Below are 25,541 nucleotides of genomic sequence, written 5' to 3'. Positions count from 1 at the left end.
GTAAAAAACAGCCATTCCAGAAGTAGACTCTAGTACCTTATGTAGTCTTTTTCCCATCAGGCCATCCTGTTTCTCAGTGTGATGTAGTTTTTTGAAATACAGATTAGACCATGTTTGTTTCTAAAATGATCAGTTCCACTCTGAAAAGATGTTCCCCTTTCATAGCTACAGATCTAAATTAATACTGTGAACAAGCTAAAAATTGAAGAAGAGATCCTGGCCAAATAATTCCTGTCCAACCTTCCCCGTAAGTAGACTGAATGCCTCAGTTAACATGGAGACACCTTTTCCTTCTGCACAGAGTCATTGAGATATAATTTGGAGGCTTTAGATAAGAAGCACTCGGGATTGGGAAAACAGCAAAGGTCATATAAGGCCAGTATTTACCTAAGGGAAGGATCAGAGATCTTTCATAAGTACTAGTTAAGACTTATAGTAGAGATACCTGTAGAGACCAAAAAAAAAAAAAAATCAACCTAAAAAACAAAATCCAACCTTTTTAAAAGTGGCAAGATTCATAAAAATCCTTCCTTTTATAAGTAATCAATTGGTCATGTTTGTCTTTTACAAATAAATATTAAAGTCTTATTTTAAAGGTAATTCAAGATCCTTTAGGCAGCTCTAGAAATTTTTATTTGGTTAATAATATAAAAGACTAAAAATATAAAACCCTGAGAACTATTTGAAAGTACCATAATGACATAAACCAAAGATAGTCTTATAAATTGAACTCTCATTAAATGTTTGCAAAAGAAAAAGTTCTTTTTTTTAATATATACTTTAAGTTCTAGGGTACATGTGCACAACATGCAGGTTTGTTACATATGTATACATGTGCCATGTTGGTGTGCTGCGCCTGTTAACTCGTCATTTACATTAGGTATCTCTCTTAATGGTATCCTTCCCCCCTCCCCCCACCCCATGACAGGCCTCAGTGTGTGATGTTCCCCACCCTGTGTCCAAGTGTTCCCATTGTTCAGTTCCCACCTATGAGTGAGAACATGCGGTGTTTGGTTTTCTGTCCTTGCGACAGTTTGCTCAGAATGATGGTTTCTAGCTTCATCCATGTCCCTACAAAGGACATGAACTCATCCTTTTTTATGGCTGCATAGTATTCCATGCTGTATATGTGCCACATTTTCTTAATCCAGTCTATTATTGATGGACATTTGGGTTGACTCCAAGTCTTTGCTATTGTGAACAGTGCCGCAATAAACATATGTGTGCATGTGTCTTTATAGCAGCATGATTTATAATCCTTTGGGTATATACCCAGTAATGGGATGGCTGGGTCAAAAGGTATTTCTGGTTCTAGATCCTCGAGAAATCGCCACACTGTCTTCCACAATTGTTGAACTAGTTTACACTCCTACCAACAGTGTAAAAGTGTTCCTGTTTCTCCACCTCCTCTCCAGCACCTGTTGTTTCCTGACTTTTTAATGATCGCCATTCTAACTGGTGTAAGATGGTATCTCATTGTGGTTTTGATTTGCATTTCTCTGATGACCAGTGATGATGAGCATTTTTTCACGTGTCTGTTGGCTGCATAAATGTCTTCTTTTGAGAAGTATCTATTCATATCCTTCTCCCACTTTTTGGTGGGGTGGTTTGATTTTTTCTTATAAATTTGTTTGAGTTCTTTGTAGATTCTGGATATTAGCCCTTTGTCAGATGAGTAGGTTGCAAAAATTTTCTCCCATTCTGTAGGTTGCCTGTTCACTCTGATGGTAGTTTCTTTTGCTTTGAAGAAGCTCTTTAGTTTAACTAGATCCCATTTTTCTATTTTGGCTTTTGTTGCCATTGCTTTTGGTGTTTTAGACATGAAGTCCTTGCCCATGCCTATGTACTGAATGGTATTGCCTAGGTTTTCTTCTAGGGTTTTTATGGTTTTAGGTCTAACATTTAAGTCTTTAATCCATCTTGAATTAATTTTTGTATAAGATGTAAGGAAGGGATCCAGTTTCAGCTTTCTACATATGGCTAGCCAGTTTTCCCAGCACCATTTATTAAATAGGGAATCCTTTCGTCATTTCTTATTTTTGTCAGGTTTGTCGAAGATCAGATGGTTGTAGATGTGTGGTATTATTTCAGATGTTTCTGTTTTGTTCCATTGGTCTATATCTCTGTTTTGGTACCAGTACCATGCTGTTTTGGTTACTGTAGCCTTGTAGTATAGTTTGAAGTCAGGTAGCATGATGCCTTCAGGTTTGTTCTTTTGGCTTAGGATTGTCTTGGCAATGCGGGCTCTTTTTTGGTTCCATATGAACTTTAAAGTAGTTTTTTCCAATTCTGTGAAGAAAGTCATTGGTAGCTTGATGGGGTTGGCATTGAATCTATAAATTACCTTGGGCAGTATGGCCATTTTCACGATATTGATTCTTCCTATCCATGAGCATGGAATGTTCTTCCATTTGTTTGTGTCCTCTTTTATTTCGTTGAGCAGTGGTTTGTAGTCCTCCTTGAAGAGGTCCTTCACATCCCTTGTAAGTTGGATTCCTAAGTATTTTATTCTCTTTGAAGCAATTGTGAATGGGAGTTCACTCATGATTTAGCTCTCTGTTTGTCTGTTATTGGTGTATAGGAATGCTTGTGATTTCTGCACATTGATTTTGTATCCTGAGACTTCGCTGAAGTTGTTTATCAGCTTAAGGGGATTTTGGGCTGAGATGATGGGGTTTTCTAAATGTACAATCATGTCATCTGCAAACAGGGACAATTTGACTTCCTCTTTTCCTAATTGAATACCCTTTATTTCTTTCTCCTGCCTGATTGCCCTGGCCAGTACTTCCAAGACTGTGTTGAATAGGAGTGGTGAGAGAGGGCATCCCTGTCTTGTGCCAGTTTTCAAAGGGAATGCTTCCAGTTTTTGCCTATTCAGTATATTGGCTGTGGGTTTGTCATAAATAGCTCTTATTATTTTGAGATACATCCCATCAATACCTAGCTTATTAAGAGTTTTTAGCATGAAGGCTGTTGAATTTTGTCAAAGGCCTTTTCTGCGTCTATTGAGATAATCGTGTGGTTTTTGTCTTTGGTTCTGTTTTTATGCTGGATTGCGTTTATTGATTTGCATATGTGGAACCAGGCTTGCATCCCAGAGATGAAGCCCACTTGATCGTGATGGATGAGCTTTTTGATATGCTGCTGGATTCGGTTTGCCAGTGTTTTATTTTGCATCAGTGTTCATCAGGGATATTGGTCTAAAATTCTCTTTTTTTTGTTGTTGTGTCTCTGCCAGCCTTTGGTATCAGGATGATGCTGGCCTCATAAAGTGAGTTAGGGAGGGTTCACTCTTTTTCTATTGATTGGAATAGTTTCAGAAGGAATGGTACCAGCTCCTCTTTGTACCGCTGGTTGAATTTGGCTGTGAATCTGTCTGGTCCTGGACTTTTTTTGGTTGGTAGGCTATTAATTATTGCCTCAATTTCAGAGCCTGTTGTTGGTCTATTCAGGGATTCAACTTCTTCCTGGTTTAGTCTTGGGAGGGTTTATGTGTCCAGGAGTTTATCCATTTCTTCTAGATTTTCTAGTTTATTTGCGTAGAGGTGTTTATAGTGTTCTCTGATGGTAGTTTGTATTTCTGTGGGATCGGTGGTGATATCCCCTTTATCATTTTTTATTGTGTCTATTTGATTCTTCTCTCGTCTTTATTAGTCTTGCTAGCAGTCTATCACTTTTGTTGATCTTTTCAAAAAGCAGCTCCTGGATTCATTGATTTTTGAAGGGTTTTTTGTGTCTCTGTCTCCTTCAGTTCTGCTCTGATCTTAGTTATTTCTTGCCTTCTGCTAGCTTTTGAATGTGTTTGCTCTTGCTTCTCTAGTTCTTTTCATTGTGATGTTAGGGTATCAATTTTAGATCTTTCCTGCTTTCTCTTGTGGGCATTTAGTGCTATAAATTTCCCTCTACACACTGCTTCAAATGTGTCCCAGAGATTCTGGTATGTTGTGTCTTTGTTCTCATTGGTTTCAAAGAACATCTTTATTTCTGGCTTCATTTCATTATTTACCTAGTGGTCATTCAGGAGCAGGTTGTTCAGTTTCCATGTAGTTGTGCGGTTTTGAGTGAGTTTCATAATCCTGAATTCTAATTTGATTGCACTGTGGTCTGAGAGACAGTTTGTTATAATTTCTGTTCTTTTACATTTGCTGAGGAGTGCTTTACTTCCAACTATGTGGTCAGTTTTGGAATAAGTGTGGTGTGATGCTAAGAAGAATGTATATCTTGTTGATTTGGGGTGGAGAGTTCTGTAGATTCTCTAAAGACATCTTTATGTTACTATTTCAATAAACTATTCTTAGACAGACTTCTTCCTTTGGAAATCAACAGCCTTTTCCTGAAATTTGACTTGTTTGACAATGTGGTCTTTGTACTTTTAAAAATTACTTTCTTCAGAAAATTACAGTGATGATTTTGAAGATGAGTATGTTGGTGCGCCGTTGACTACTAAAGATGAAGAGACGCCTTCCAAAGAGAATTCCAAATCAGAAAAAATAACTGTACCCAAACAGGTATATATCAATTATATATTTGACAGTTTTGCAACTTTTTTCATCAACCTGGCTGCCTGTTGCTATATGAAGAGCTCAAAAAATGGAGTTCTTCATAATCTTGCTCATTGTTGTAAACTTACAGGTCTCCTAACACTCAAACATTTTCTTAACTCAAGATATTAAATTAATGTAAATCTTCATGAAAAAAATTATGACAATTGATGATTTTATGAGAGATTTTTGGCCAGGCACAGTGGTTCACGCCTGTAATTTCAACACTTTGGGAGGCTGAGGCAGGAGGACTGTTTGAGCCCAGGAGCTCAAGGACAACCTGGAAAACAGTGAGATCTCATCTCTCCAAAAAGTAAATTTTTAAAAAATTAGCAAAGTATGGTGGCACATGCCCGTAGTCCCACCTACTTAGGAGACTGAGGTGGGAGGATCACTTGAGCCAGGGAGGTCAAGGCTGCAGTGACCTGTGATCGTGTCACTGCACTCCATCCTGGTTGGTGAGTGAGACCCTGTCTCAAACAAACAAACAAAAAAAGATTTATTTTGGCAAATAAGCTTAAGTTAAGCTTTAGAAATTGTAAGCTTAATTAAAATTCAAAACTAATTTTTAAACAAGTATGTTAACTTATACTTTTTCTTTGGTATGACTTGCGTTTATGAAGTATAGTAAATGTCCCTCCCTAATATTTATGCTAGTTACAACATTAATGTCTGAAACTTACTTGGCTAAGATAAGGAACTACATGATTCCGTTCACATTCAGTGGTGCTTCATACTCTAATTCTCTCATTTCCCAGTTCTTACCAAGAATTGTTCAGGGCTACTACTCTTGCCTACCTTATAGAACTTATCTTTGAAGCTATCTAATAGTAGCTAGTAGAACAATTAATATTGTTGTTTTGTTATTTGTTATTACTATTTTTTATTTTGGTCTCTATCTGGGCACAGTCTCTTTGGTACTGTGTGTTAGGACTAGATGTTTTAACATGAACGAAAACATAGACTCAAGATAAAAGAAACACTTTTCAGGTATATATAAATCTTCTTATTTTTAAGTTTACTTAGTATTTGGTCCTGGGGTGTCCACGTGTCACTCAGTTTTGAGGAAAAAACTAGATGACCTTAGAAATAACATAGAAATTAATGTGATTGATGAATATCTATAGAAATTTAATGAGATTTATCCTTGGAATATGGCAATTACAATATTTTATTGAAAAATGAATAAAGTCACCAGCCTGACCAACATGATGAAACCCCTTCTCTACTAAAAATACAAAAAATTAGCCAGGTATGGTTGGCATGCACCTGTAGTCCCAGCTGCTCGGGAGGCTGAGGCAGGAGAATCGCTCGAACCCCGGGGGCAGAGGTTGCAGTGAGCCAAGATTGAGCCACTGCACTCCAGCCTGGGCAACAGAACACAACCCTGTCTCAAAAAAAAAAAAAAAGAAAAATGAATAGGTCAGTACGAGGCATAATAGTGTGGTATATTTAGAAAGTGTACCATATGCATAAAAATGTATCAGCCTAACTGTGGACGCTTCAGAGCACTGTCTGGGTAAGAATCAAAATAGGAAGGGATTAAAGCTCTGTTATCAGAAGATCCCACAAACTGCCTACCCAAGTAGGAGATATACGTGATATTAATAGGAAAAGTTCTTCTAAGGGAACCTCTAATATCAAAGAACTTCATCTGTCTTGCTGTTTGGTGGCCTGTCTTTCTGAAAGTTGTGTCTTGAAACATAGATGAAATAATGAGTACAAGATTTGGTCATTAATTTTGAACAATAAGGGAAAATAGACTGGCAATGTTATAACTGCAGAACTGTTGTGTGAAATAGCTCTGTTATCTTGACATTCAAAAAAACTAGATAATTCTTGAGCAAGGTAGATGAGCAAATGGAACTTAAATGCTTTAAGCAAGGATTTTTAAGGTCTAAATTAATTTTGGTAATTGCCAAGGTTCAGAAGAGAATTTTAGACATTCTGTCAGAGCTAGTCTTGAAGAATTATTGATAAATGAGAGTGGTTGGTGAACGAAGCCTAGAAAACACAGTTCCTGATCTTTTCAATGTGGAGTAAAAAGCCCTGGATTTCAGATTTTGCTATTATTTGCATTGTGGTCATTTTACATAATTTTGGTTTCAAAACGGATAATCATTTTCCTTTTTTAATTTAGGAAGAAGAAAAAACTGGCATGCTTGCTAATGGTAAATATTATTTATATTCATGTTTTAGTTGGCAAAAAATTAGTCTGTTCAGAATTTCACCTAAGTAATTTTGAATGAGTCACTATCTGTGTTTGTTTTTAAATATTTCTAAGGAATTAAAGTTCCTAGCTTTTCTCAATAATATGTTTCTTATGCCTATCTTGAATCCATTCTGTTATATTTAAGTTTTTTTGTTATTTTTCTTATGTCCTTTGCCTTCCATGTGTACATGTATACTAGGCTGTACATAAGCATAGATATGTATGTTGATGTTAGCCTACTGTCTTCTACATCGGAAGAAAATCATATTTGTTATATACATACATACACACACATAGACAAAACATGCTTGTTACATATATACATATATAAGATTATATATTCTTTGTATATAAGCATTTATCTTCATTTTAATATGCATTGCATATTTTTTTTGTTTTTGTGTGTGTGTGTGTGTGAGACACAGTCTCGCTCTGTTGCCCAGGCTGGAGTACAATGGTGCGATCTTGGCTCACTGCAAGCTCCACCTCCCAGGTTCTCGCTATTCTCCTGCCTCAGACTCCCGAGTAGCTGGAACTACAGGCACCTGCCACCACGCCTGGCTAATTTTTTGTATTTTTGATAGAGACGGGGTTTTGCCATGTTAGCCAGGATGGTCTCGATCTCCTGACCTCGTGATCCGCCCGCCTTGGCCTCCCAAAGTGCTGGGATTACAGGCGTGAGCCGCCGTGCCCAGCCTGCATTGCATATGTTTCAAATAATTTTATTAGATCAACAGAATCACTGAGTTTATCTACATTCCTTATATTTTTCTTTTATATTCTTCCAGTTGTGCTGCTTGATTCATTGGACTCTGTTGCAGAGGTCAGTCTTGATGAACAAGATAAAATAACACCTAAGCCAAGGGGCCTACCAGAAATGACTGAGAATGAAATGACAGAAACAGGTAAAAATGTTTAGAAATCTGACTGTTCTCTAAATATGGAATGCTTTATGAATAATTGACTACATTTCTAAGGAAATACATATATAATAACTATACTGATAATGAAAACTTTAAATCTGACATTTTTCTACCATATATAATAATTGAAATAATTGGAACTTGCTAATGGTGACACAATGCTAGTAGGCCAAGTAAAGTGAGGTTTTATATATTCATTTATAAATGAATAAATGCTGTTGATAATAGTGTAGCACTGTAGGTGAACGTTAACTAATTTTCTGTGCCTCTCCAGAGTATTCAGTTAAATCTGCCATGTGTAGGAGAAATGAGACTTTGGTCTTATTGTGCTTTTCCATAGTTCTTTCTCTAGGAAAAAGCTACACCCCATCCCCAAATTCTGAAATACCTGAGACCAACTAGACTTTCCTAAAGCCTATAAAGGTCTTTGAGATAATGCCTTTTCAAAATTTTTTAAAGCAGTGGAATGCACATCTTCAGATCTTCAGTTGAAATCTATTTTTTTTTTTTTTTTTAAGATGGAGTCTCACTCTGTCACCCCAGCTGGAGTGCAGTGGCGCTATCTCAGCTCACTGCTAGCTCCACCTCCCAGGTTCTTGCTATTCTCCTGCCTCAGCCTGCCAAGTAGCTGGGACTACAGGGGCTCGCCACCACACCTGGCTAATTTTTTTGTATTTTTTTGGTAGAGATGAGGTTTCACTGTGTTAGCCAGAATGATCTTGATCTCCTGATCTCGTGATCTGCCCGCCTCGGCCTCCCAAAGTGCTGGGATTACAGGCGTGAGCCACCACGCCTGGCCCAGTTGAAATCTTATGTAGAACTCTCTCATAGGTAAAAATGATAATTTATCAGGATAAATATTTAAACTTATATTTGTTCCGTTTGTTCGTAAAATAGGCGAGGACAGTAATGGTCTTTTGGAATTTTTGAAATTAGAAACTGTTGAGATTTGTTACGGTCTCATATCACCATGAGCCTTCCAGTGTGTTTGTGTTTTTTGTTTTTCTTGAATAGTATAAAAATATTCTTATTTTATCACATAAATAGCTGCAAATGAGAACTTTTTAATCAGTTTGCTTTGCAGTCTATGGATACTGGTTAACTAAACCAATTCAGACACTTGATAAAAAAGAGTAATAGAAATCACTAACCAACTCAGAAATCGCTAACCATCATCAGCTTGCATTTCATTTTTTTTTTTTGCTTTTTACTTTTTAATGATAGTGTACCTATAGAAAAGTTTGTGGTATCACAATAGTGCAACTCAGTGAATTTTGAAATACTGAGCACACCCATGTAATCAGCAACCAGATAAAAAACAAGAGGACCTAAACCACAATGTCCATCACACCTCTTATTTCTAGTCACTGTCTTTCCAAGAGTCACCACTATTTTGACTTGTTACATCCGCTTTCATTTTAAAATATAAAGGTAAAAAAATTACAGCTGTAAGACAATTTTCCCATCGAGACACATTACTCACTTGTTGCCCAACTGAGTATTCCACCATGATGTAAGCATGTGCTGAGTGCATGTCCCCTAGTTTTACTGCTGTTGATTTAAGGAATGATGTCACATACGTGCTTTGATAGTCTATCCCCTTGCACGGTTTTTAGTAGGCAGACATGAATTTTTTTAAAAGGCCATTGTACAGCTACAACTTTTCTGATTGACAGTATTTTATAGGAAGTTCATGTGCTCAGGATGACCAGAGAAACTTTATTTTGAGATGTGCATTAAAACAAGTAAAAAACAAAGCAAAAATTATTTAAAATATTATAATTACATAATGTCTTCAGATTATGACAGTTACATAAATGGTATATTTGAGTATGCAGATTAGGTTCTATTATAATGTTAAGTTTTTAAAACTTAAAGCTTGCCACTTACCAGCTGTGTGACATTGGATAATGAGTACCTCTAGGCATGTTTTCTTTACTTTAAAATGAACGCTTGTGATGGTCAACTGAGAGAATATATAGTACATAGTACATTTTTAAGATTCACTAAACAGTTACAACTTTGTTGTTGTTATTATCGTCATTATTTATATCAACCCTCTGTTAATAATACATGCTATAGTAGAGAACCTAGAGTTATACAGTATAAACACTTGTTGGCTGTGGGATATTGAATTTCTGGTATTTAAAATATATACTCTAAAGTCTTCAGCTAGGTGCAATGGCTCCCGCCTGTAATCCCAGCACTTTATGAGGCCGGGGCCGGCAGATCACCTGAGGTCAGGAGTTCGAGACCAGCCTGACCAACATGGTGAAACCTGGTCTCTACTAAAAAATACAAAAAATTAACCAGGCATGGTGGCACATGCCTGTAATCCCAGCTACGTGGAAGGCTGAGGCAGGAGAATCGCTTGAACCTGGGAGGCAGAGGTTGCAGTGAGCCAAGTTCATGCCACTGCACTCCAGCCTGGGCGACGAAGTAAGACTCCATCTCAAAAAATAAATAAATAAATAAAGTAAAATAAAATATATACTTGAAAATCTTCAAGTGAGTATGTGAACTAGGTTTAAGAACTGAAAAGTTCAGTGGGGTTTTTGTTTTGTTTTACCATGCCACTTCATGTATTAAGCAGCTAACTTTAACAAACATTGGTTAATTTTCAAACATTGGCTAACTTTAAATGTTGTCAAAGATTCTCTTTTGTTAAAAATATTATTTATGAAATTCTTTGTGCTTTGCTGTATCAAAGAGGTTAGTAAATATAAAACTTAAGGTTTCCTAACACCAAGCTAAATCTAACCTTTCACTTATTTTCATTTGTCTCACAGGCAAGTACCATTTTGTGCTGTGCCTGCATTACTGGAGTTGTCACAGGATGATAGTGTTGCTCCATGAAACTAGACCCTTTCCTCTGCAGAATAGTATTTGGCACTTCTCAATTTTCTTTTTTTTTTTTTGAGGCAGAATCTTGCTTTGTCACCCAGGCTAGAGTGCAGTGGCATGATCTCCACTCACTACAGTCTCCGCCTCCTGGGTTCAAGTGATTCTTCTGTCTCAGCCTCCCGAGTAGCTGGGATTACAGGTGCACCCCACCATGCCTGGCTAATTTTTGTATTTTTTTAGTAGAGATGGGGTTTCACCATGTTGGCCAGGCTGGTCTTGAACTTTTGACCTCAGGTGATCCTCCTGCTTCGGCCTCCCAAAGTGCTGGGATTCCAGGTGTGAGCCACTATGCCTAGCCTCAATTTTCTAAAGTTGAAAAATATGGGAGCTTTTGACTTGTAATAATAATACATAAAATAACTACAGAGTCTTCTGTTTTCAATGTAAAAGGCAGATAAGGAACCCCTTTTCATGATATGCATGGAAAAAAGTTATATAACCATTAAATTAATTTTAATATGACTTAGGTTAATACATTTTCCTGCCATTTTTTGAGCAGCCTCTCCTACCTCTTTTTTTTTTTTTTTTTTTCATTTCTCATTTCTAACTTTTAGGTCATTTGTTTTTCTGCATGTTTCCATTGTTGTTGCTTAAAAGCCTAGAACCTATTCTTTCTGACACCTCATACCTACTAAATTAGGTATGAGCATTTGATACTACTATGGTCTTTACCAATGAAGTCATTTCTTTTATATATGCTCAGCAGATACTTGCTCAACCTGATATTTCTATAGAGGAAAAGAAGACACCGTGTGCTTTTCCTTTTTTCTTGAAAATTAATGACCTCCCTTCATTCATGCTACAAGCAAGACCTTTTTCCTCATATCATCTTGAAAATTTCTACCCTTCAACTGTTGACAGTTCTTCCTTAGCAGTATCCTCTTCTGTTTTTAGTTTATTTAAGCAAACTTGTTATTTGGGTATACTTCTTGTAGCCATGGGGACCTGAAGCACTAGCTAGAAAGACATCTCATTGTAAGGCATTCTTATACAATCTTAAATGTAGCACTTGGCTATCTCTTCTGTTTAGAAGCTGTGTATATACACAACTTACATTGTATATACAGGAAGATGAGACTATATATACTATTTTGTTTTTAATAACTGGTTAATTAACCATAGGTATGAAGAGAAGAGATTAGTCACCTGTTTTTCTTCTTTTTTTCTCTCTTCCATGATTAATTATTTTCCTCTAATTTTGAAAATTCCACTTGTTAGTAATGAAAATTACAAAATGAGTAAGAAAGTACTCAAAAATGTGCAATCATTATTATCATTAAATTATATGAATTCTTTTTTCTAGAATTTGTCAGTTGGTGGAAAGAGAAGGTGTATTAGTCCATTTTCATGCTGTTGATAAAGACATACCCAAGACTGGGTAATTTATACAAGAAAAAGGGTCTATTGTATTTACAGTTCCACATGGCTGGGGAATCCTCACAATCATGGCAGAAGGCAAGGAGGAGCAAGTCACATCTTAAGTGGATAGTGGCAGGCAAAGAGAGCTTGTGCAGGGAAACTCTTGTTTTTAAAACTATCAAATCTCATGAGACTCATTCACTATCATAAGAACAGCACAGAAAAGACCCATCCCCATAATTCAATCACCTCCCACCAAGTCCCTCCCATGATACATGGGAATTGTGGGAGTTACAATTGAAGATGAGATTTGGGTGGGGACACAGCCAAACCATGTCAGAAGGCTAATAGGGAAGGAAGAGTGAATGATAACATCAAGGTTTCTATTTTGACTGAGTAAATAGTGATGTGATTAGGAAATACTGGTAGTAGAACAAGTTTCAGTAGGGACTATAATGAATTCAGTTGGGGAATATGTAGATGTGATATGGGGCAATCTAGATGTCTGTTAAGTTGATATTCAGAAAAGAGTTATAAGGACACAAGACATAGATTTGGGAGTCATAAGCATATGGGTAATAGTTGAAGCTAAAAGTCTTCATGAAGTTAGCCAGGTCAAAAAACTAGTAAGTGAGGCATTCAAAAGAAGAGGGCTGAAGATGGAGCCCTGAAATAACTATAGACCATAAGAGATAGAAAATTGCCATCAAAATTGTGGTAATAACAAAAAGAAGAAGGCATGCAGAAGAAACGGTTACCAGGAAAAAAACAATGTATGACTTCTCTGCCTTTTGGCTAAGATAAAGTGAAAAAGATAATGTCAGATGTCTCACATAGTTGAAGAGAACTAAAGACAAATGGAGTTGGTCATTAGGAAATTGCTTTTGATCATAGCAGCTTTAGCAGGATGTTGGAATACATTGGATTGCAAAGTTGGAAGAGTGAATTCATTGTGGTTGAAAAAGTGCAGATGACAGGATGCTTGGTGGTACAGAGAAGCAGAGAGAATGTTAATGGTAAAGGAGAGGTAGAATCCTTCAAAGGAATTTTTCAGTTTGGGAAACTTAAGAATAGTTATGCAGAGGGGGTCGATTAAGAATAGTACGAGAAAGAGCAATGACGAGTGAAGGCAGATTTTATACTTACCACATCAGGACACGCCTCAATTTGCCAAAAGAGTTGTTGAGCTTGCTATGAATCCATGCTCGTAGGCCATAGCTGCAAATTACCTAGTTAGTACTTATCTCTACTTTTATATTCCTAACAGGTTAAGGAATGATATTAGTGTTTTATAGTTCTCATGTATTTGTGATGTAATTATTTCTGGTGATTACATTTATTTCAACAGGTGTTTCTTATGGACAAAGCAGTAGTGACATTGAAGCCCTACGTCAAGCTTATTGTCATATAGCCCATTCATTGGGAGATGAAGACAAACAAAAAATTGAGAGTAACACAGTGGAAGATATCAAGAGCACAGTGAAAGGTCATCCTCAAGAAAATGAAGAGAATTCAAAAAACATCTCTACTATGGAATCTGGTAAAACTTATAGATGAATTTTTCAATTATTTGATATCCTTTCTAAAGAGTTTTTAGTGTAATATAATTAAAATAGAATTTGCTATAGTGACTGTTTCTCAGTCTCTGAGCTTAATTAAAGAGATTTTTTCAGCCAGGTGAGGTGGCTGACGCCTGTAATCCCAGCACTTTGGGAGGCTGAGGTGGGTGGATCACGAGGTCAAGAGATTGAGATCATCCTGGGCAACATGGTGAAACCCCATCTCTACTAAAAATACAAAAATTAGCTGGGCGTGGTGGTGCACACCTGTAGTCCCAGCTACTCGGGAGGCTGAGGCAGGAGAATCACTTGAACACGGGAGGCGAAGGTTGCAGTGAGCCAATATTGCACCACTGCTCCTCCAGCCTGGCAACAGAGTGAGACTCTGCCTCAAAAAAAAAAAAAAAAAAAAAAGATTTTTTTCAAATGAAATACAGGAACCTTTGGCTTAACTATAAAATTAGAGCCAAACACAAAACAAAATTTCAGTTTTTCTTTTTTTTTTTTTTTTTGAGACGGATTCTTGCTCTGTCGTCCAGGCTGGAGTGCAATGGCGCGATCTCGTCTTACTGCAGCCTCCGCTACCCTGGTTCAAGCAATTCTCTTGCCTCAGCCTCCTGCGTAGCTGGGATTACAGGTGCCTGCTGCCACGCCCAGCTAATTTTTGTCTTTTTAGTAGAGATGGTGTTTCACCATGTTGGTCATGCTGCTCTCGAACTCCTGACCTCAAGTGATCCACCCGCCTTGGCCTCCGAAAGTGCTGGGATTACAGGCATGAGCCACCGTGCCCAGCCCAGTTTCTTTTCTAATATGCCTTGATCAAATTAAGAAGTCACTTAAAGGGACATTTTTTACTCTTTTGCGTGTACATATATTAAAGTTGTATTTTGTTAGAGAACAGTATTTCAGGATCAACCAAATATGTACTTAGCGTGTGTGTGTGTATAGATATTTTTGGATAAATATGTTTGATATTGATATTTGAGATATTTATTTGATATTTCATAAGAAAGGAAGTTTTGCTGGTATAAGGAAACTTAAGACGGAAAACTAGGTTTATTGCATGTACCGTTTTGTTAACTGTGTCAGAGAAAATATAATTTTGGTGTTATTACACATGTAAATTAAGCAACCTACATAACATTTTTTGTTTCTACTTTTTTTTCCGCCTCTTAGATCTGCCCACAGTAGAGGAGCTGATGAAACCTATCAGAATAGATTCCTTTGGGATCAGTGGTTTTGATTTACAACCTGTCAGGTATGAATTTTTTTATTTATTGTTTTGTCATTGGAAACTTTTATAGTCATTTGTTCTATGTAATCATTCCTAGTGAATGATTAATGACTAATATTAGCTTGAGTCTACCTGTGAGTCATAACTCTCTTCTTTTTATATTTGTCCTTAAGTCATCAAAATTCTAGGGCTAAATGAAAAAATAAATAGATGTTATAAAAAAACTGGGGCCACTAAATAGTCCTAAAGGTTTTTACAGAAAAATACAGTCTCCTCAGCTTTAAATAGTGCCGGAACAGTTCATTCAGGATGAGGGAGAAAGTGAATTTTATTCTGTTTATGAGTCATAGATTTCCTTCTTTATAAATCAGTTAGTTTTGACTTAGTCACAGACTGGCCGTCATCTCGAAGGGTGAGTTTTGTAGCCACAAGAGAAATGGTCCTCATTAAAATGCTTCAGGTCCAATACAGTTTAGTGGAAGTATGTGTGACCCACTGTCATTCTTCAACACAGAGTAACACATCACAGTAACCTTGTCATAGACAGCATTGCTTTTATGTAGCACTGAAATGTCATGTCCAGTCTCCCACATGATCCTCATAACAAGTAGAGAAGACATCTTTATGCCCATAATTCAAGAAATGAAACTGAGATGAACTCAATTTACTGGTAGATGATAACAGCTAACATTTTTCACATTTACTTTGGGCAAATACTTCACATATATTATTTCGTTTAACCTTACAGCATCTCCATGGGTTATAGTCCATTATTATCCCTATTTCATAGACAAGAAGATTGAAGCCTAAGAGGTTAAAATAAATAAAGCCATTGCCCAAGGTCATATAGTTGTAGACCAGGAACACAGGCCATCCATGTGCCTAACCACTTATATTGTCAGGTCTTTGATCTCCATAAAATACTTCTGTGAAATAGCCTGTCATCCATTCATGTTGTCATTTGTTCATTTGTGTCTTCAACAGACATGTTTTGAGCCCCCTTCCTGTACTGTATCCTCATAATGTAAATCCACATGTGATGATTTCCTGGCCTTGTTCCTGCATTTGTGTGAGTTGAGAAAAAAATGATGCAGTGAACCTTACACTAAAATTCATTCACTTCAATGCTAAGTGTAGTAGTCTTCCATTGATCTGTAATGCTAATTAGTATTTTTAAAGGAGAGATTGTGCCCACTCATCATTGCTGTTTGGGGGTATGTTAGTGGTAACTAAAGAGATTTTCTTACATGTCTTGTATCTTTGTTGTTATAGGTAAAACCATTTCAGTAATAGGAATTCTGAAACAGATTTTTACATTTGTGTTTAAAAGCTTAAAACAGATATACTGAAGGTATAACTGTAATCATATGTAATAGAAATGTCAGTAATATGAACTTTAGTACACATACCTAAAAATTTTTTAGTAAACTATAGAGTAAATGACCCTAGCTGCTATAATATAATCCTTGAAATCTTAGTAGCTTATCATCAAAAATGTATTTCTTGCTCACATCACTATCCCTTGTGGGTCAGTGGGGTTGGATTCGGGCTCTGCTCCACACAGTCATTTAGGAACCCAGGCTGCTTCTGTCATCAACACATAGTTTTAAGATTGTTATGACATCATCCAACCAGTCAGTAAGGAAAGAAAGAGAATGGTTTTGCGTCCTTTCTTTTAACTGCCTTAACACAGAAGTTTCATATCACTTCAGTTCACATTCCATTGGTAGGAACCAGCACATCTAGCTAACTAGGTACAAGGAGGCTGTGAAATGTCGTTTGTTTCTGTGCCAAGAAAGAAAAATGAGTTTGGTCGGTATCTAGTCAGTCTTTGCCAGGATATACCTTTCTAATAACAAAATATCAATTTCACTCTTCTTCATACACAGACCAACTTATCCCCTTCCCCAAGCAGGCAGCCCCAAGTCCCATTCAGGACTATATGCATCTGAAAGGCCAGGATTTCCAGGTGAAGCGCAATCTTCTCCATCAGGTTTGAGTACGCTTCTCATTGTCTACCAATGGATGAATTAAAAAGACAGGGTTATATACTTCCTCACCCCCATCCCAATATATAATGGTGGAACTGCAGTAGATATGCCCTTTCAGCGAGGAAAAGTATGAGGAAAACACAGCAATCAATGTTACAACTTTGAGAACCACTGGAAAGAACTTGTAAAGGCCCCCTACCTTGGGAATAGGGATTTTCCTTGATTAGGTTATTATTCTATTAAGAAGGGGCTACCTTAAATCAGTTATTCTATATAGCCCCTCATTCCATTCCTTGGAGGATTTGTCTTGTATGTTATCACCATTGGCTACAACTGAAGTGAATTTTAGGTTGAGGGGTATGCCCATCTTGGGGGATACACTCCCTTCTCAATCCACTTCCTGCCTACAGGTAGCTTTAAGGTTCCCAGTCACTGGCTTTTGGGTTTCTTTTTTTTTTTTTTCTTTTGAACAAGGTTATGGTTTCTCTCACATTATATTCTTTCAGAAAGTTTCGTAACTTAGTAATCGCTTTGGTCCCAGTGAATTCCATGTGCCAGTAATGAAACTTAGAGTTCTTTGCTACCCAGAATCTATAAGGAACGTAAGCAAATTTACAAGCAAAAAACAACTTCATTAAAAAGTAGGCTGGGCACGGTGGCTCACGCCTGTAATCCCAGCACTTTGGGAGGCTGAGGCAGGTAGATCATGAGGTCAAAAGATCGAGACCATCCTGGCCAACATAGTGAATCCCAGTCTCTACTAAAAATACCAAAATTAGCTGGGTGTGTGGCCTGTGCCTGTAGTCCCAGCTACTCGGGAGGCTGAGGCAGGAGAATAGCTTGAACCCAAGAGGCAGAGGTTGCAGTGAGCCGAGGTCACACCACTGCTCTCCAGCCTGGTGACAGAGCGAGACTCCATCTCAAAAAAAAAAAAAAAAGTGGGCAAGAACACGAACAGACATTTTTCAAAAGAAGACATGCAGCCAACAAGCATTTGAAAAAATGCTCAACATCACTAATCATTAGAGAAATACAAATTAAAACCACAATGAGATGCCATCTCACGCCAGTCAGAATAGCTATTATTAAAAAGTAAAAAACAAACAAAAAAAAAACATGCTGGTTGCAGAGAAAAGGGAACATTTATACACTGCTGGTGGGAATGTAAATTAGTTCAGCCATTGTGGAAAGCAGTTTGGCGACTTCTCAAAGAACTTAAAGCAGAATTACTATTCAATCAGCAATCTCATCATTGGATATATACCAAAAGGAATGTAAATTGTTCTACCATAAAGACATATGCATGCATATGTTCATTGCAGCACTGTTCACAAGATCAAAGACATGGAATCAACCTAAATGCGCATCAGTGGTAGACTGGATAAAGAAAGTGTGATACATATACACCATGGAATACCATGCAGCCATAAAAACGAATGAGATCACGTCCTTTGCACCAACATGGATGGAGCTAGAGGCCATTATCCTAAGCAAACTAATGCAGGAACAGAAAACAAAATACTGTATGTTCTCACTTATCAGTGGGAGCTAAACATCAAGTACATATGGACAGAGAGATGAGAACAACAGACACTGACTGGGGCCTACTTGAGAGGTTGGGAGGAGGGTGAAGAACGAAAAACTACCTATTGGGTACTATGCTTATTGCCTGGGTGTGAAATAGACTGAACACCAAATCCCCGTGAACAATACCCGTATCCCTGAACCTGGAATAAAAGTTTTAAAAAAAAAAAAAAAAAGTTCTTTGCTAGACAAAGGTTTTAAATCTGCTTTATTCTTTGATTCCTTGTCCGTCTAATTTTTTTCTCTGCGTTTATTTGCAGTTCTCTGGATATTTGGGGAAACAAAACCTTAAATGTGAAGATGACACTCTTTTTTTTTTTTTGAGATGGAGTCTCGCTCTGGATGACACTCTTAATATGATCTTTGCTAAGGGACTGTGTCACTCACTCTTTTCAACCAAGAAGTCTCTTGAAATCTTGCTTTTTCATAGCATTCTTCAAGGCTGAATCTTACAGATTGAGTCTACAGAGAGAGAACCCATTTCTAGAGTTTCTAGATTCTTTCTATTCTCTTTAAATTCTGCTTACAAACCAGCTCATTCTGTGTTGAGCTCATCAGTTTTTTGGTAATATCTTGTCAAAAGAAGCTAATAGTAGCCAGCACTTAACTCCTTGTTCTTTCCAGTCATTTCTCTTAGTTCTCCATGGTCGGCTGGCATGTGGTCTGCCTTATAAACTTTTGTAGATGACAGTTTAGCAATGTTTTGCCACCGTAAAACATAGGCTGCTGTCTCTCCAGACTCTAGTTATCAGTTTCCTGCCATCCTAAGCTTGACAACTAAGCCAGTAACAAATAAGTTGGGTTCTTAGCATCATAGCACTCACATTCTAAAGGGAAGAACTAGTAAATGGTCCTATCTAGATAGAAGTTGGCAAGGAAATGTAGTTAGTTGGTACCCAGCAAGAATGAGAAACAATTTTGATTAGCATCTAGCCAGGTTCTGCTGCTATGAAGAAGGAAAGAACTATTATATTTCTGATGATTCTAGCTACTAGCAGTTACCAAGAAGCCAATCTACATTATATGAAAATGGTAGCCTCTTAAACATTCTTTAATCTTATTTTATAAATTATAAAATTAAATGGCCTAATTGACACATGATTAAATATTTTAAGACTAACAGTTCCCATATTTTTGGAGACCCTGTAGTTTGCCAATATTTAACCGCATTTAAAACATTTCCTTACGTTGTATCTTCTAGATTTTTAATATCTAATTGAATTGTTACATTTAAGTGTTTTAAACCACAGAAATTATTTTCTTTTCAAAGCCTAGTGATTTTTGTTTTACATTAAAATTTGTCCTATCCTGTGATTAAATGTATGCTTTTTTAGTATTTATACTCTATGCCTCCTTAATATAAATTTATGATTATTTCTTTAGTTTCTTTTAGAAATGTTAAAAATGTTTTTCTTGTTTCAAATGCATGTTGACTTTATAAGAAATTGTAGATAAAAGATATATTACAAAAAGTTCACTTAGAAATTTATATTTTACTTTTCTTCTACAAAAGCCGTCTCAGTCTTGTTTGGTTTGGTCTTTCTCTAAAATAGATCTCAGCATCACCTTTATAATCCTTTGCATTATACTGCATTAAAATTATTATCCGAAATTAAAAGCAATTACACTACGTGAGTGTACTCTGTTAATCAAAATTATAAATACTGTATTTAACATCAGTAACTTAATTTGAATAGTTGACAACTCATATATATAGTGCGTCTGCGTGTACACACGCACATGTGGTTATTACTGATATTTGAAGAGCTGTTACATAGGGTTCATTATCTGTGTCCTGTTTTCTTTTATAGCTCTGAGAAAGTGGCCGAAAGAAAAGAAACTGAATTTTTTAGCTCTTTACCCCTGAAGATGAACCCAAATATTATATCTCAAGACTCACAACATGTGAACCTTTTTTTTGACAAAAATGATGAGAATGTGATTTTACAAAAGACCACAAATGAGAGTATGGAAGACAGCTGTCCACAAGTAACTGCCACAGAAGAACATGTTGATAAAATGTACCTTAATATTTTGAGGAAAAAAATATCTGTTAATTCTTCATCATCTCAGGATGACAAAATTAGTAAAGTAAGTGTTTATAATCTAAATTGATTTGAGATATTGAGAACCGAAGTTATATAAAGTATATAAGTACTATTGGTAGGTGTGTGCTTTTTAAACTAGTGGGATTGATTATATACTAACCTCCACAGTAGATCGTGGAGATTTGTGAGTGATATTTATTACAATGCTAGCCAATCCCCAAATTCAAAAATACCACTATAACATTAGCTTGCCTTTGGAAGCCATTCTTTATACTTCTTTTCCTTTTTTTTTGAATAAAATATAGTCCAGAATTTAAATAGTATAAGAAAAAGTTTATTCATCATTGTAGTATGCACTGTTCAGTCTTTCCAGTCATTTGTATTTTTTAAGTTGACATTTTATAGGAAAGCAGTTAACATCTGTGAAGAAATTTACATTTTTACTGATTCTTTTTCCTGTAGTCTGGATCTCTTCTGCTTTCTAGTTGCCATATTCAGACATTCTACTTGTATTTTATAATTTTGAATTATGTATTTAAGTCATCTCCAGTTCTTTGTGGAATAAGGCAAGGTATTAATAAAAATTTTTAAAGCATCTTGAGAAGTTCAGATAACAAATAAGATTTTACGTCATTTCAAAATATGTTCTTTCTTTCTGCTGTGTTCATTCAAGCAATTACACATCTTGGTTTCTGGCAAGCTAATTTTGCTTTATTGTTTTGCTTTACTTTGTTTCAATGCTAACTTTGAAGGTCTGCTTCAAAATACTAAAATTCTGATGCATTAGTCTTCAAGAACTTAACTATGGTAGTTTGCCTTTTACAAACTACATTACTTGATAATCACTGTTGTTTTGCCATCTATTAAATATTCTTTTACAACAATAGTTAAAGTTTATTTAGGTACTAAAGAGCTTTTGCTTGTTGTGTACAGACTTACAGATCTCAACTTAGTTCTGAAGAAGAAGGGGCTGTAATGGGTAAACAGGTACCATACAAGAAGGCCAGAAGTGCACCTCCTTTACTTAAAAGGAAACCCCAGAGTGGATTATATGCGTCAGTTAGGAGCTCAGGCTATGGCAAACCCAGTTCACCACTCAAGATGTTTTCTACTCTTGAAAAGAAAACTTCAGAGGAAATTATAAAAAGCAAAAACTTGAGATCGATTTCCACCTCCAGTCAACCTAGGAAAAAAGGTAATCATGTACTCTTTATTTAGTATATTGTTTTACTTTCTTTGCTTCCATGGAAGAGAATTAAGGTACCATATTCCATTTGTAAGATTCAATTTGCAGGGGGCAACAGGGCTTGACCCAGGGTGGTGGCAGTAGAGGTGATGAAAAGTGGTTAGATAAGGATATATTAGAAGGTAGAACCAAGAATCTGAAGAATTGGTTTTTGGTTGCTGAGATTTTTGACTTGAGCAAGTGGAAGAATGGAGTTACACTCAGCTGGAATGAGGAAAGCTGTGACTGAGTAGATTTGACAGTTGGGGGAAAACTGGGAGTTTAATTTTTGAAATGATAGTTTTGAGATGTCTATTCAGCATGCAAGCAGAAGTGACAAGGAGGCAGTTAGATATAAAAGTCTGGAGTTCAGGAGGGAAATATGGATTATAGATACCATTTGGGAGTTGTTGAAATCTGATTGAGAGTACCAAAAGAGTGAGCATAGAGAGAGGGAAAGGAGCAAGCCAAGGCCTGAGGCCCCCGATCATGCTAACCTGAAGAGATCAGGCAGAAGAGGAGGAACCTGCAAAGGAAACAGAGTGAGGTTGGAAGAATCCTGAGAGCATGTGGAATCCTGCAAGTCAAGAAAGTATATTAAGAAGGACTGCTCTGTCATTTACTGCTGAGAGATTAAGATAGATGAGGACTGAGAACTGCTCTTTGGGTTTAGCAAGGAGGAGGTGATCAATAAAGTGGACAAGCAGTTTCCATGGAGAGGTGGCTGTAAAAGGCAAATTAAATGGCAGTAAGCGGGAATAGGAGGAGTGGAATGGTGCCTTAAGTTATAGACCACGCTGCAGATAGGTGCTGTAAAAGGCAGCAAAATAATGGGCCAGTAGCTGAGACGGAAGGTGAGACCAAGAACATTTTTGCTTTGCTTTGTTTTTATGAAATAAATGATTGTTTTGTTTGTATGATGTTAAGATTTGATAGAAAGAAAAATAATTGACAATGTACGAGAGTGAGGGAAGAATTGCTTTAGCAATGTTTTTGAGTAGAGGAGCTGTAATGGAATCTGGTGCACAGTGGAAGAAGGGTTACCATTAGACAGTAACATGGCTAGTTCCTGCATTCTAGGAACTGTGGAGGCAGATAGGAAGGGAGAGTATATGCTGGCAGGTGGTTAGATGTGGTGAGGAGAGAATGCTTTTTGTGATAGCTCCAGTTTTCTCTGAGAAATAGAAAGTAGTATCATTAGATGCACGTGAGGATTAGGCAAAGGTGTTTTGGAGGTTACAAGAGAAAAGAGAAGATACAGAGTAGCCATCTAGGAGAGTTAGACTGTCAGGAGCCAAGACAGTCTAATTAAAGTTAGTGATCATGAATTTAAATTTAAATAACAATTAAGTTGTTATTTAACAAGTTAAATAATCAACTTGTTTAACCAACTGTTAAACCAAGTGTACTTGGTAAAACAGTTGGGTTTACCAAGAAATACATTTTTGCCAAGTGAAGCTGATGATGTGTGTAAAAGTGATTAAAATGGTTGACCATGGAATTTAAGTTGAGCAATGAAGGAAGAAAGGGCATCAAGGGAGTGTGACACAATGTGCAACAGGTACGATCCATCAACTGTGAGTCCTAGTGAGGTCAAAGGATTATTGGAATCTGGGTACCAGAAGGTGTGAGGTGGGAAAACAAAGATGATAGTCATAGTAGGTGATTAGATGAGGGAATGAGACTGGGGAGTGATTGCATTACTGATAATAGTCTAGGAAAGACCTAAACTATGCCAGTGGGAGTGAGTATCTGAGATGGAAAGAAGTTCAAGGAACCAAAAGCCAGGGAGTTGAAAGGATCACCTGTGAGTATGTTGAAATGACCAAGAATGAAGACAGAGATAATGTCACAGTGAGTGAAAAAGAAATGAGAGGAATGATGAGGAGGCTGCTAGATGAAGACTAATATTTTTATGAGTAAAGTGAAATAATATTCTTAAACTCATTTTTCATATTTTAAAATTTTATAGCATTTGTGACATCCAAAATAAAAATAAAACACGTTATTAAAATTTATAGTAAAGTATAATGATGGACCATAAATGTTTTTTACTGAACCACTTTTTCTCATTAGACTGTCTATTAAGTATGATGTTTTTAACCTCTGTTTTTTATTGAAGAATTGCCCAGAGAAGTTTTAGTTTTATTCAGAGGAACTGTAATTCCTTTGGGATAGTGGTTACTTGTCAAAGGTTGAGTTCTCCAAGAAGCAGAGTTTGAGATGAGATTACTGTTCAGAAAATATACAGAATGCAGTTAAAATTAAAATCGACATTGGTTAGGATGAAGAAAAAGCCCAACTACTAGAACTTAACCAAATTAAAGGCATCTTTTCTTTTATGTAACAGAGTCCAGAGATAGGCAGTTCATGGCTGGAAAGCTGTGCAAGGAACCAGATCCCTTTGTCTTTCCTGATGCAAAATCCCTAGTATGTGACTTTTGTCTTAACTGTCACAATGGCTGCTCTGCCTCCGGACCCTGTCCATGAGGTAGGGTGAAAGGTAAAAGGTAGATGCCAGCCAAATCATCAGCTTCCTAATCAGGAAAGTTTTTGCATCCATCTTAATGACCTTTGATCTTGTGGCCATCAGTTGCATGGAGTTCAGGGGGTCAAGTATGTTTATGTACGTTGCTGCTCAGGACAGAATTAGATATTTATTAATAGGAAGGAAGAGAAGGTTGGCAGTTAGCAGTACCAGCCATGTGGTTGTTTTCCTTTTTAGTTTTGATTAATTTTCTTTGGCTCTATCTTGTGTTTTTATTTTTAGACTAAGTTTTTTGTCATGAAAGGACAAAAATTCTTATTATTGTCTTTTCTTATTAAGAATTAAAAATTCTTAATATATGCTTATTATTTAAAATTCAAAATTACAGAAAAGTAAAAGAAGAAAGCAATGATTTAGCCAGAAACAACTGTTGTTATGCTGGGTGAGCAGATTCCATGCATCTCACTATGTATATACTTATATAATAGAAGGAAATGTGAATGAATGGACGGAAGGAGAGATGCAGATGTGGATAAATGGACAAAATATTTTATAAGAATGAGATTACACTTTACAGGTTGTTTTAAAATAGGATATTAAATCTAGGTTTATTTATATCTATAAGAAGAAAAAGAAATTTCTTCCTAAGAAATTGTATATCTGAAAATACAAGGAAAAGATTATGAAAAATCTTTAAGGAAAGAGATTATGAAAAACACTCAAAGATTGCCATAACTGTAGTGTTGTTTCTTAACTTTTTCAGTTTTAGACATTACCAATCGATTCCTTCCCTTCTGTGAAATATAAAGCATATTATATACCCAACTTACATGCTTCCTATTCATTTTTATTTTGTTTTTAAGTTATATTTAATATAGTCTCTCCTACAACCTTAATTTCCCTCAGCTTTTGGATTTAATTCTTGGTTCTGATTATTAAAGAGACTGAATGCTTTTCACTTGTCTCTTAGCCATAGTTTCTGTATTCTAGAATTATTTTGATTGGTTTCTTTTTTGACTGAATTTTCTTATGCATTGCTATTTCAAGAAGGTTTCATGGGTTCCAAATTCTGCAGTGTTTCATGTTTAAATTTCATATTCAAGCAAATTTTTTTCATGTGTAAAAGGATAAAGTACTGCTCATGTGCCATTATTTAAAGTAGTTACTTGACAATTTTGGCTTTTGTTGCCATTGCTTTTGGTGTTTTAAACATGAAGTCCTTGGCCATGACTATGTCCTGAATGGTATTGCCTAGGTTTTCTTCTAGGGTTTTTATGGTTTCAGGTCTAACATTTAAGTCTTTAATCCATCTTGAATTAATTTTTGTATAAGGTGTAAGGAAGGGATCCAATTTCAGCTTTCTACATATGGCTAACCAGTTTTCCCAGCACCATTTATTAAATAGGGAATCCTTTCCTCATTTCTTGTTTTTCTCAGGTTTGTCAAAGATCAGATGGTTGTAGATGTGTGGTA

General features: G+C 36.4%; 1 protein-coding gene across 3 annotated transcripts in view; it reads left to right on the top strand.

Moving 5' to 3' along the window:
- The window catches only part of CEP162 (centrosomal protein 162), a 104,108-nt gene that overhangs the window by 19,529 nt on the left and 59,038 nt on the right, over window positions 1-25,541 (top strand). For 2 of the 3 annotated variants that reach the window (XM_054557825.2, XM_024249102.3), the window contains exons 7-13: window positions 4,393-4,508; window positions 6,682-6,712; window positions 7,542-7,658; window positions 13,288-13,479; window positions 14,675-14,756; window positions 20,119-20,398; window positions 21,289-21,550. In XM_054557825.2, the coding sequence (XP_054413800.2) occupies window positions 4,393-4,508; window positions 6,682-6,712; window positions 7,542-7,658; window positions 13,288-13,479; window positions 14,675-14,756; window positions 20,119-20,398; window positions 21,289-21,550 (1,080 nt within the window). The remainder of the gene's footprint in view (window positions 1-4,392; window positions 4,509-6,681; window positions 6,713-7,541; window positions 7,659-13,287; window positions 13,480-14,674; window positions 14,757-20,118; window positions 20,399-21,288; window positions 21,551-25,541) is intronic. The other variant, XM_054557826.2, reaches the window with a different exon arrangement.

This window comes from Pongo abelii, chromosome 5 (assembly GCF_028885655.2).
Source record: "Pongo abelii isolate AG06213 chromosome 5, NHGRI_mPonAbe1-v2.0_pri, whole genome shotgun sequence".
Lineage (NCBI taxonomy): Eukaryota > Metazoa > Chordata > Mammalia > Primates > Hominidae > Pongo > Pongo abelii.
This window is presented reverse-complemented; position numbering and strand designations above follow the sequence as displayed.